This window comes from Carlito syrichta, unplaced genomic scaffold (genome assembly GCF_000164805.1).
Source record: "Carlito syrichta isolate Samal-C Ts95f unplaced genomic scaffold, Tarsius_syrichta-2.0.1 Scaffold304704, whole genome shotgun sequence".
In the NCBI taxonomy this organism is placed as follows: domain Eukaryota; kingdom Metazoa; phylum Chordata; class Mammalia; order Primates; family Tarsiidae; genus Carlito; species Carlito syrichta.
Genome location: NW_007248800.1, coordinates 20,256 through 33,432, shown reverse-complemented (window position 1 = coordinate 33,432; position 13,177 = coordinate 20,256). Strand labels below are relative to the sequence as shown.

The 13,177-nt window shown below is 33.9% G+C and overlaps 1 protein-coding gene across 3 annotated transcripts; it reads right to left on the bottom strand.

Annotated features, from left to right (window-relative positions):
- Positions 1 to 621: 621 nt before the first annotated feature.
- CLEC7A (C-type lectin domain containing 7A) lies at positions 622 to 12,623 on the bottom strand. Of its 3 annotated transcripts, XM_008060690.2 has the most exons (5): positions 12,459 to 12,623; positions 10,940 to 11,038; positions 7,086 to 7,237; positions 5,638 to 5,756; positions 622 to 841 (listed from the first exon to the last, which is right to left on the bottom strand). In XM_008060690.2, the coding sequence occupies exons 1-5, from the start codon at positions 12,559 to 12,561 to the stop codon at positions 709 to 711; spliced, it is 606 nt and encodes a 201-aa protein (XP_008058881.1). In that variant the 5' UTR covers positions 12,562 to 12,623; the 3' UTR covers positions 622 to 708. The 3 variants fall into 3 exon arrangements, with proteins under 3 accessions (XP_008058881.1, XP_008058882.1, XP_008058883.1); XM_008060691.2 differs by lacking the exon at positions 10,940 to 11,038 and having other exon boundaries at positions 12,459 to 12,561; XM_008060692.2 differs by lacking the exon at positions 5,638 to 5,756 and having other exon boundaries at positions 709 to 841.
- Positions 12,624 to 13,177: the final 554 nt, after the last annotated feature.

The window sequence follows — 13,177 nt, the reverse complement described above, 5'->3', positions numbered from 1 at the left end:
CACAACAGTCTCAAACTCCTGGCCTCAATTGATCTTCCCACCTCAGTCTCCTAAATCACTGGGGTTATAAGTGTGAGCCATGGCGTCTGGTCCCTACAATTACATACTATCCAGAATTCTCTTAGTCATAGATGTGGCAGGCATACTCTCTGGGTTATATGATTGACAAAGAAAAAGTTTCAGTTGCTGCTTTTTGATGATAATAATCATAACTACAATCATATTAATGAAAATAATATAATAACTGATTGTAGTAAATATTTCTCTTCATTTAGCTATTTGGAAATATATATTTCCCTTTAGTCATGCTAGAAGTTGAGAAAAAAGTCATGGAAACAGTGTATACTCTAGTGGCACTTTTTTAAGAACAAAAACAACTTTCGTAGAGTCAGAAATTCAATTGAAACACTTTGGACTTGTAGCTTATCCCAGGTAAATATCAAATCAAAGCAGATTGAAAATTCAAGTTTAGTTGCCTGATTCCGTGTCTAAAGCTGTATAATTAGAACATAATACTGGACTACTTTTAGAATTGACAAGTACAGAAATCACATCCTCTCCAAGTTATTACTCAGCAAATATTAAAGTTTGCTGAGCTCTCCGAACATTTTCAACATTTATTTTTACCTCAAATATCATTATTTAATGTTCTGTTGTCTGTCCTCCTTACTATTTCACATACTTTGCTCTCCTCTTTCACTCTCCCCCTTACACTGAAAGCTTCTTCTCACAAATACTGTATGAAGGCACACTACAAAGTTGGTCATAAATGATTGATGCGTGAATCCACACGCAATTGGGAGACAAGTTTTCCTGGGTCGCTGTGCTTCTGATTTGAAACCTATCAAAACAGAATACAATGAGGTGGTTAGAACAAACATAAGGAATATTGTGTACATGCAGTTCAAATAAATTGGTAAGGACATTGGTGGAAAGAGTTCTGAAGTGTTTACAATATTAGAAAAGGAACATTGAATTTAGATTGTATTGATTGTTAAAGGGTAAAATAATAGTCTTCATTATTAAGGCAGAAAAATAACTCTTTTTTGTTTTTTTAAAAAAATATAACTAGTTGCATAAATAAAGTTCCTGGCAAGGAAGAAAAACTAATATTCTATAAAAACTTATTTATTTACTGTTACCTAGATCGTTATTTACCAAATCAAGCAACAGTTTAGTGAAATTAATATTGGGTATATCTAGCGAATAGATCAAGCAGACAAATTAATGTTGATAGGGATCTAGAACTAAATAAGAAATCATAGGTGTGAAGACCATTTAAAGGCAAAGAAAGCAATCCTATATATTTTAATGTGTCCTGAAGGCAGGATTATATTATAATACATTTCTTGACAGTTATGATCATCACCATGGATAAATGAAACATGGATAAATAAAGTCCTGTTCCATCTGCTCTTCAATTTCCTGAAGAAGCAGTGTTAATTAGTCAAGCTCAAAAAATATCCACTGAGTCTTAGTGTGAAAGCTATGATCTGTTACTCTTTATCTTGGGTATCTATCTCTTCTACTTGACCTTGAGGTTGGAGAATTGAGAGAATTCTGCTCTAGAGATGACTAACTTAAGATGAAATATTTTGATCCAGACCTTAGGGAGAACTTCAAACAGCACAATTCTCTAAGTTTTTTCTTTGACATACAAGTCTTTTTTAGGTGTGAGCATAGCTAGGTGAAGTTGATGCCACCCAGAAAACCAAGAGGTTTAGTAACATATCAAAATGTTAACTTGGGCCCATGCTTGCAATCATAGAAAGACTCCTCTAGTCATATGTTTAAAATAGCAAAAACAAAAAGTCAAGAGTAACAAGCATCATAGAAAATAAATTTTGTAGATTGTTGATTAATTAATTCACTTTGAGCTAGTAGAAGTAAAACAGTTCAGTGGTGCTAAAATCAAAGTGTGATTATGTTCAGCAGTTTGTACTGTTCACACCCAATGATGCCTGTCAGAAGCAAATAAAAACCACTTCAAATAAATCCTATAAACCTTTTAAGATACAGTGTTAAGCACTATCAAATATAATTATACACACAGGAAAACAAATAATCACAAATGAAAAACAGGAGAAAACATAATAAAAACAGATACATATGAGTAAAGGATATTGAAATTATCCGACACAGATGTTAAAACAACTATGATTAGTATATTCTGAGAGTTAAAAAAATACTGAAAATGTTCAAAGAAAAATTGGAATTATAAGTGTTGATAGGATAGATTTGAGAAAGACCAAGTTAAAAATTATAGAAATGAAAATTTGACCCCCCAAAACTCTAAAAATGTAATAGAGGTTTTTAACAGCAGATTAACCACCAATGAGAAAAAAAGAGATTGAACTGAAAGTAGAAAGAAAATATATAGATTAAAACAAAAAAAAAAGGATAAAATACAGGAAAAAGAAAAAAACCAACAACATATGGGATGTTGTAAATGGGCCTGTAATAAATGTAACTGGGATCCCAGAGGAAAAGAAGAAAGATGAGGAGAAAGCAAAATTTGAAGCAGGTATGACAGAGAATTTTCCAAAACTGAAGAAGATGTTAGATTTAATACATATTACCTTCAAACAGATGACTCTTAAAGCAACAATACAAAATAGAAAATAGTGGAATAATCTATTTGAATGACTGGGAGAAAAACTACAAACCTCTAATTTTATACTTAATGAAATTTAAATTTTTTAAAAAAATTTTTTATTCAGAGTTAGGTATACAAATGTTCATTATGCAGGTACCCTTATTGACAAGGTGTGCCCCTCTCCTCTGGAAGTTTCCCACTACAACCAGTTCTGTCTCCTCCCGCCTCTCCTGGCAGTTTCCCACTACTACCAATCCCTTTCTTAGAGTATTATGATAACTGTTCAAGGTATGCTTATGAGTGAGAACATGTGGTACTCAGTTCTTTGTTCCTGTGATAGATCACTCAGTATTATAGACTCTAAGTTCATCAAGGTTGCTGCAAAATTCATAATTTTGTCCCTTTTTATGGCTGCATAATATTCCATCATGTATATGTACCCCATTTTTTAAAAGAAATGTTTACAAGAAAACTTGAATTGTCAATTTTAAGCAAAGACATATACACCAATAGACATACTCTATAGAAAATACTAGAGTATTCTTCAGGCTTACGAAAACAACTTGAAATATAAAGCAGGAGGGAAAAGAAAGAAATGAGAAACAATAAAAGTCATAAGTATGTATGCAAATCTAAGTGAACATTGACAGCATAAATGTATAGACACCTAGTATTTTCAAGGATTGTATTTTTAATGAATCCAAGAGGCCACTAATTACAAGGTATACCATTTATTTAATCTAATACTCTGAAATTCAATCCATCCAAGATAGAAAATTTAATGCAAGATTCTACAGAAGCTGGAAAAAAAAAGGGGGGGCTATTTTGGTGCAGTAGTGAATGAAAAATAAAACTGCCAAACAGAAAAGAACAAGGAAATGTACATGTCTCAATTTTGCCACCAGATGGAAGGTGGGAGGAAAAATATGTCCTGACAAATAATCTCAGTGTACTCCAAAACAACCCAAGTGGAGTATTTGATTTAAAGTAGTCTTAGGTTTGTGATATCCCTCTTTGATTGACAGAAACAAATGCTAATCTTTCTTGACAGAGGTCAACTCCTGTCTAGGTCTACAGTGATTATAAAAACCCATCAATTGTAAGACATTTATTGCATTTACAGATATTAAAATGTGGAAAACTATGTGTCAGCATTAAAATACATACATATAATAGCATAAAAATTGGGAAGGGATTAAACAGAATGAAGGATTGCTCTATGACTTTTGTATTGGTCAGAAAGAACATAAAAATGCCAGTTAATATTAGACGTTGATTAGTGAAGACTACATTTTATAAATTCTCAAGTAATTACTAAACAGTCAAAAGAGGAAATTTCAAATTAACTCAAGAGAAAAATTGAATAACAAAACATTATTAAGTCAGTCGAAAAGAAGGAAAGAAATAAAAGTAATGTTGAATGGAAACACATAACAATTGTAAATCTTTATGTGCTTAACAACATGGCTTCAACACATCAAATAAAATATTTACAAAACTACAAGTAGAATCACAGTGCAAGATTTTAATAGAATTCTCTTAATATGGAAAGAAGAAGCTTTCAAAAATCAAAGAACTACAATACGTGGAATATGTTCTCTGATCACAGTGGAACAAAGCCTGAAATCTAAAACAGGAACCATATGTTTATGAGTTAAGAAATACATTTTTGGCCAGACTCGTTGGCTCAGTCTGTAATCCCAGCACTTTGGGAGGCCTAAGCGAGTGGATTGCCTGAGCCTGAGGATTCGAGACCAGCTTAGCCTGGGCAACTTGGTGAGACCCCGTCTCTACAATAAATTACAAAAACTTGCTAGGTATGGCGGCAGGCATCTGTAGTTCCAGCTACATGAGAGACTGAGGCAGAAGGTTCGCCTAAGCCTAGCAGGTCAAGGCTGCAGTGGCTGTGAGCGTGCCACTGCACTCCAGCCTGGGCAAGAGTGAGACTCTAACTCAAAAAAAAAAAAAAAATGTTATTAAATAATTCATGTGTCAAGGAACGACTCACAATGGAAATCAGGAAGTATTCTGAACTGAATGACAATGAAAATACATCAAAATTATAACCTTAGATGCACATACTTGAGAAAAATAAATATTAAATCTTATGAGGCAGGTATCTAATACAAGAGTAAAGATGAGAATGGAAATTAATAAGTTAAATAATAAAAAGAGAAGGAATCAAAAAAGTCAAAATTTTTTTTGAAAAGACTAAATTGAAATAATATATCTATCAAAATTGATGGGAGAAAAGGAAACACACACACACATGCACAAACACATGCACACACACTAATAATGAGAATGTGAAAGGGGACTTTATGAGCATATTCTGCAATATTAAAAAGAAAATGAATGACAATTGCAGTGAGGAAGAACTAACACACAATAAGAGACAACTTATCATTATGAAAACTCGAAATGTGTTTAAAATAATAATGAAATGCAAAATGTAGTTGCTTTTTAACTTAATGATAATAGTATATGTCTCACACATTAACTATGGGCAAGACACTGTGCTAAATGATTTTACTTTTATACTCTTTATCTCCCAAGTCTAAGAAGTAAACACTTTTTTTTTCTTATTTATAGATAAGGAAAGTGGGATTCAGAGAAGAAAAATGATGTATCCCTGATGTTCCAGTATCAGTGGGCTAATCATTCATGGCCTGGCTTCAAAGTCCATGCTCTTAATCACAGAGTTATGCTGAATAACAGTGACCATTCCTTACCGGGACAATTTCAAACAAATGCTAGATGCCGTCCTGGTAAGAAAGCCAAAAGAACACCTGTGTTGATAGCACTAGATGGTCTCTCAACTGCATTTAACTCCAAAGTACTCCTTCTCCTTCTCTTTCTCCTCTGCTTCCTCCTCCACCTTCTTCTCCTCCTTTTTACCAAGCTTGCTTTCTTTCCTTACACCACTGTGTATCTTACTCTCTTTCTTATTTATGCATGTTTAGCAAATTGTTTCTTAACTGTTTGACATGCCTTCACCTGTCTGAACAAGAGAGTGAAGCTTTGTCTCTCCAGATACTTACAAGTTAGAAGAGAATGTTGATCCATCCTCCCAGAGCCATGGTTCCTCAGTTCGAGAGCGAGAAAGCCCCATCCAAAATGAATTATCAGGTAGGGAAGACACTTTCCTTTGTATAAATTCCTGCAGTGAAACAGAAATACAAGCATATCAGAAGAAAGAGAGAGAGAGAGACAGAGATTGACTCTTACTGTAAACACTGACAAAAGAGATACCTGATTTAGTCAATTTGGTGAGGGATGTATGTATAAACTGACATCAATCTAGAAAGAAGTACCAATTCTTGATGTCATTGCATGTCCCAAAAGGAATATTTTATGTTTTATAGTCATTATCGTTTAATTTTCCAGTAAAGAATAAATGTATACTGTTAGGATTGTACTGTCTCCAGTCAACCTACCTGACAAAATACAAGGATAACAGGCTCCCCAAGGAAATTTTTATGCATGATAGGACAATATCTTCTCAAATTAGAAATATAAATTAATACTATTTTTGTCAAGAAATGCTTCTTAGAATTGGATAACAACTTAAAAATAATTTAATCCTACTGTTTGCTTTATGAATAAATAATGTGGGTTTCAATAAAGTTATTTGAATTATTGAAATATATAGGACAATTTAATATCAGTTATAGACTGGTCTAAAAGCTAGATAGACCTATAGTCTAATGCATTTTCTTTGCATATACTTATTAACATTAATATGAATTATAACTATTTGGTAAGACAGTACAGAAATTAAAAATTGAGAACAATGAAAGTAGATGTAGAAGTTACAGTTAAGTTTATATTTGTAACGTAGGATATTCCTGTTAACCTCTTCTCAAAGTTCATTTGAGTTTTACCCTTCATTCATGAAGCCTTGTAAGTCCCTTTTTCTGTAAAACTTTGTATGTATACAGGGATATCTTTAAACTCTTTCAGCAATTGTTGCCAATACCAGATATTTAACTTTTAGCAGCTGTTAGGTAGTTTCTTTTTTTTACAAGTTATAGGAGCTCTGCAATAGAAAAGTTACCATTTAAATCTTTTGCCTTTCCTAGTATCTTGCAAAGAGTAAATGATTTATAAAGTTCTATTATTATTGCTGTTATTTTTCTTGATAATTAACACAAGGGGAAGAATTTTCTATTTTACTCCATCAAATCTAAAAATTGAAATACAAACTCACAAAAATTAAGTGATCTGAGTAGTGTAGTCATGCAAACACAGAATGTGTTTGAAAGGATTTGTTTTAGAGTGAAACGTGGCTATTTTTAATTAATTAATTAAAAATAAAAGCATATACTATGTAATATATGTGCTCAATGCATGTTATTTTTAAAATTATAGAGAATATTAAAAATGGTTTTTTTAATAGGAAAAATTATCGTTAACTATAATCTCCCTTTTTTATTTTCTTGCTCAATACACACTACACAGATAATTATAATTAAAGTCTACACTTAACCAGTTCTTTTGAGTTGTCTATCTTCAGGAGATTAGAGTCCAGTTGAGAGCATCTTTTTTTACTTCCATTCCAGGAATCTAGTGATGTACTAAATAGATAACAGCTGTTCTCATGTATAATCCAATTAGGGGGACAAGGACTGTTAAGGACTCCTGGAAATAAAACATAATAAGTCTCATAACGTTCATAGTATACCAGTTTACTCTTTTAGTCTAAGCACCATGCATCTTAAGAACATAATAAATACTCCGTGAGTTGCCATTTATATTTCACTTTCAATTCAAAATAAACATGATTTTATAGAAAAGAATACATCCAAATCTTTCTATTTATTTAAAATTTAAAAATGAATTGATGTCCAAAGATGTGGCACAGAGGAAAAAAATGAACTGAGTAACTGCAAACAATGTTTTAGATAGCCAACTATCTTTTTCTTCTTGACTTGTCTTCTATTCCTTCAAATTCAGCCCACAACTAATTTTCCCCATAGCTGCCTAAAATTTTAAGTCGATACTTAAAATCAGTCACTGAGGTACATAGTAATTTTATGTTAGTTAGTTTATTTTATGATGTGATATCCATCAGAATGTGACTTTACAAATGAGAAAAGTTTAAGGTTGACATTATCAAGACAAGGTTGACAGAGTATCTCTATTATATATTATTAGCTAATTGATAAACATAGCTAAGAGGTGTGGGTCCAGATGAAAAAAATGAAGTGAAAATATTAAGTCGGCCAGGCTCGGTGGCTCAGCCTGTAATCCCAACGCCTTGGGAGGCCGAGGTGAGTGGATTGCCTGAGCCTGTGGGTTCGAGACCCGCCTGGGCAACTTGGCGAGACCTCATCTCTATAATAAACCAAAAAATTTGCCGGGCGTGGTAGCGCGCGCCTGTAGTTCCAGCTACTTGGAAGGCTGAGAGGGAAGGATCGCCGGAGCCCAGCAGGCGAGGCTGCGGTGGCCGGGAGCGGCCACAGCGACAGAGTGAGACTCCAACTCAAAAAAAAACCAAAAAAACTAACGAAAATATTGTCATGGTCAATTATGGTACAATTTGAATAAAAGTCAAGTATATATAAAATTGTAATTAAATATATGAAATTGCATGATCAAAGACAAATTTGTTAAACCTGTTAAAGTTATCAGGAATATATGTATTTGCTGTGTCTCATTTGTATATTTTGTTGTTATAATTGAGTCAGGGCCTCACTCTGTCACCCAGACTGGAGTGCAGTGGCATGATCACGGCTCACTGCAGTCTCAAACTCCTGGGCTCAAGCAATCCTCCGTCCTCGGCTTCCTGAGTAGTTGGAATAACAGGTGTCTATAATCACACCTGGCTAATTTTTAGGGTTTTTTTAATTTTTATTTTTGTAGAGATGAGGTCTTACTATGTTGCCTAGCCTAGTGTCAAACTCCTGGGCTCAAGTAGTCTCCCCTCCTCAGCCTCTCAGAGTGCTGGGATTACAGGCGTGAGTCACCAGAGCCAATCTCATTTGTATGTTTTTAATGTAGCTTTTAATTTGTATGTTGTAACGTTTTCCCTTTCTTCCCTTTTCCTGCTATTCTTCCTTTCTCATATTTTATTTTCTATTCTAGTTATTACTTTTTTCTAAAATTGGAGTCTCACTCTGGCTCCCAGGCTGGATGGTGGAGTGCAGTGACATGCTCACAGCCATCCCAGCATTGACCTGCTGGGCCCAGGTGATCCTTCCACTTTAGCCTTCCAAGTAGCCAGAACTATAGGAGTGTGCTACCACGCCCTGATAATTTTTTTTTTTTAATGTTAAGATGAGATCTCCCCAAGTTTCCCAGGCTGTTCTCGAACCTGCGGGCTCAGGCAATCCCCCCACCTCGGCCTCCAAAAGTGCTGGAATTACAGGATTGAGCCACTGTGCCCAACCAGCTATTACTTTTTGAATGTCAATTTCTTAAGGGGAGAGAACACTGTTTTTTAATCTTTTGCATTAAATCATACACCCTCCTATAGGTCTAAGCACATAGCCAGTGATAAAACAGTTATTGATTTAAAATAAACAAAGTCCAACTTAGTTCACTCTAAGTTTCTTCCTCTGGATCAAACCATCAATCAAAATTTTTATCTGGAAGTTTTGAGAAGGTTGCCTCATGATTTGAAGAAGAAACTTTGAAAGTGATTAAAGTTTAAACATGTAAGAATATATACACAATATTCAGTTAAGAGTATGGGGTGTTTATCATGTCCCCTTTGTATATCAGACAGGGAAACATTGCATTAAGATAATAATATTGCTTGCCTTACATGTGCAATCATTTAATTTAAGGGTACTCTTTACCCCTCTACCCCAGGCCCTTAGCACCAAGAGCTAGCCCTCTTGTTTCCAAATTTAGTTAAACTATTAACTATGCCCTTGCCTGTGGTTTTGAGAGCCTTGGTAGGAGACACACTGTCTTCTAAAGATGACTGTGTGGTTTGACTGTGGTTCTCTTTATTTCTTGATGGAAAGTAGTCATTCTTCAATGGGTTGCTGCCTGAATTCATATATGAACAACAATAATAGTGCCAGAAAAAAAGTCAATCTACTATGTTTGCAAGGTAAAATCCCCAAGCCCATATTTTCTTGGAATGTAAAGGGATGCATTTTTGATTAATAATAAATATTTGATAAATTGCTGAAGAAGAGGTAAAAATGCTTGACTGGTAGGTAGATAGAATAGATGGAAAAATATAAATAACTTTCATAAAGAAGGTATAGTGAAAAAGAGAAAAAGGAAGCAAGTAGAGAAGAAGAAATAGAATAAGGGAGGCAGTAAGAGAATAAATGGCACAAAGAAAATTGGATCAGTGACAGATTTGAAATAGTAATAAATCTTCCATATTTTTTCTGTTTAAAAATGAGAACTCCTTGATAACCTGCCCAGTTCCTAAAACATAGAACGCACTAATAAACATTTGACTAATTAAGGAATCTTATCAAACACTCTCTGAAGGCACAATATTACTTTATTGACAATAGAATGCATGAGATATAAAATCTTAAAAAAGAAAATGATTTTTTTTATTGTTGAGATAAGGTCTCCCCAAGTTGCTCAAGCTGTTCTCGAACCCATGGGCTCAGACAATCCCCCCACCTCGAACTCCAAAATATCTATGTAGTACTTTGTAAGTGCCTCAGGTAATTTCTGATGTATTCAAAGGAGTTTATAATAAATATCAGAAATAAAACAATTTCCTTAAATAATGAAACTCATAAAAATAGCTGGAAGTCCCTTTAGATAATTTATTTTGCTGGGAAGATTGCAACATATTATATTTTCTGCTTTAATTCCACAGATTTCCTTTAATTAATTTATTCTTCAAATTCTATAGTTTTAAAGCCAGTTATTCAATGTAGGTAGTAGAGTAATATAGTCAGAAGTATGAGTTTCTAAGACAGATCACTCAAATATCACAGTCTCACCACTAACTAGCTTATTACTCTGGAAAGGTAGAATAACCTTCCACTCTCTCTCTTCCCTTATAAACCAGAAAGCAAGAATTATCTTTTGGGGGTGGGTCCCTTGTGCACTCTAAGTTTGTTCCTCCAAAATTTTAATCTGGAAGTTTTGAGAAGGTTGCCTCACGACTTGAAGAAGAAACTTTGAAAATGATTGAAGTTTGAACATGTAAGAATATATACACAATTTTCTATATCAAATCAGTTTTTTTTTTGGTAGGGTCTCCTTTCATAAGTAAGATGGGGATTAATTGCACCAACTTAATATAGTTAATGTACAAATTAAATTAAATGATGTCATGCTCTTAAAACAATGCCTGGCATATAATAAATGCATACTAAATATCTATTGTTGCTAATCTCCTCTACCAATGCTTACCCATGGTACCTAGGACCACAGCTATCACTAGTGTTATCAAGCACAGAACTCCCAAAATCACAGCAACGAGACGCCAAGGAGGAGACGCAGCACAGGTTCCTGAGGAGTCAAGGGAGCAGAAATTGATAAAGAGGATGACATCATGGAACACTTTAATTCTATATTTCATCAAAAACTCTTGCAAATTCTAAAGTGGATTATTAATTACTTTTGCCTAGATAGCCTAGTCATCTAGGATTAGCCTGAGATTTTTCTCTGTCTTTGGGTTTTCTTCACCTTTAGCTACTATAACTATAATTTTAGCACATTGCCTTGATATTTGCACCCTCTTGATTTCAGCTCTATACTGAAGTCGATAGGTCTTGACACTACTAGTATCCCTGAAATCCCACTCATTCTCAGAGGAAATAGCTTAACAGAGGGAAAATAGCACTGATTACTAAGAGTAATTTTTCCTTTTTTTTTGTTTCATGACCAAGGGCAAATTATTTCCTTTGTTTTTTTATTCCACTTTATAAAATATCTCAAGGATTATGATGTAATTAAATGAGCTAGCACATATAAAAGTATCTAGTTTAGAAAATACTAGCATATGTTTGTTGATATAGAATAGAGTTGCATGTTCACACACATGCCTCTCTACTTCTCGCCTCACCCAGTTTTCTCACTGTTCCCTAACAGGTTGTTTAAAAAAAGAATTGCATCAGTGGTGAGGGGAAAATAATTGTGCAATGTGCATAACCAGAAAGCAGAAGTAAGCAAATCCTGATTTCACAATCTGTGAATAATCTTTCTCTTAAAGATAACACGGAACTGGTTTGTTATTAACGTCAATACACTGAGAATGCATCTCTGCTTTTCACTGAAAATAAGCACTTCATAGACTTGTCACTTAGAAGAATCACAGAGCAGACTAAATCACTCTCTATTTCATACTATGAAGCAGAGACCCTTTAATGCCCTTCTTTATGTTTCATGTCTTTTACATTATGTTTAAAACTTGTGTCCTGCTAATGAGATCTTTTCATCTAACATGTATATTTTCCTTCACTGGTATACCAAGACTTTCTTTTTTAAAAAACAAATGAATCTATTATCACAAAAAGCATGTTGCTCATATACACTTCTCTAAGTTTCCTTGGCCTCCATTCTATGATCTACCTCTTTCTATCAAACAAGCAGCAACTCACTTCTATAAAAAAAACCTTCATCTGTGTATATTATCACACTTATTACCAACTCCTCATTGATGAAGTGTCTATTTCTATGGGAGAGAAATTGTATTTTCTCCCACTAGGCATAATTAATTTTAACACTAATAATTGGTCACCGAATAGTTTTTATGAAAAAAAAGAATTAAGGTACATTCAAATTATTTTCAGTGACTTCTAAAAATCTTTAAAAATATATCAATAAAAGCTCTGTTAGTCACAAGCCTCTCTTTGGCTTTCTCAACTCAAGTGTCTTCACTAAGGATAAAGACAGTGCTAAAGGCAGAAATTAATAATAATAATAATACCTTTATTAGAGATCACAGGTATCCTGGTGATGTTTTGAGAGTTGAAGTGTAATCGAGTATATCCATCTTCATCTATATTTTCTAAATCAGAACGATATTCCATTATTCTACACAGTCCTTGAGTAGACACAGCATTTGAAAGCTCTTTCTTTTCTGCTCCTAAGGTAACTGCCTGTGGACAAAAGAGAATCTATGAGTCAAATCATGTGGGATGGGCATTTACTGAGGTTAAACAAATTGAGCTTAAGTAGTCCAACTAGATACTCCAAAGCAGGAAATGAAAGCTATGCTATGGTAATTTTCCATTTGTACCTTTAGATCCTGTTTCTAAGACTGCTGACTCAGGAAAATTAAAGGCAGTATAGTAGACAGATCTTTGTTTCAGACAAATTAGTTTAAAAATGCATAGTGTAAAGTCTCATACAGCTTTTATTACTCTCACTACTGAATTTGTCATCATTAATTGACCTGACCTATGTAAACCATTATAATTTTAGTCACTTCAGTTTACCATCATTTTGTTGTAGTTATATATTCATATATTGATTTATTCAGTAAATATCTATTGCATTCCCACCTTTTCAATTGCAGGAGTTTGAGATACAAGAAGAAATATCTGTGAAGAAACTCATTGCCTTATAGAATAAACCTATAGATAGGTGTATGAAGGACGCCATAGGAGGTGCATTATTCCAACAACAGAGAGAGAGAAAACAAGT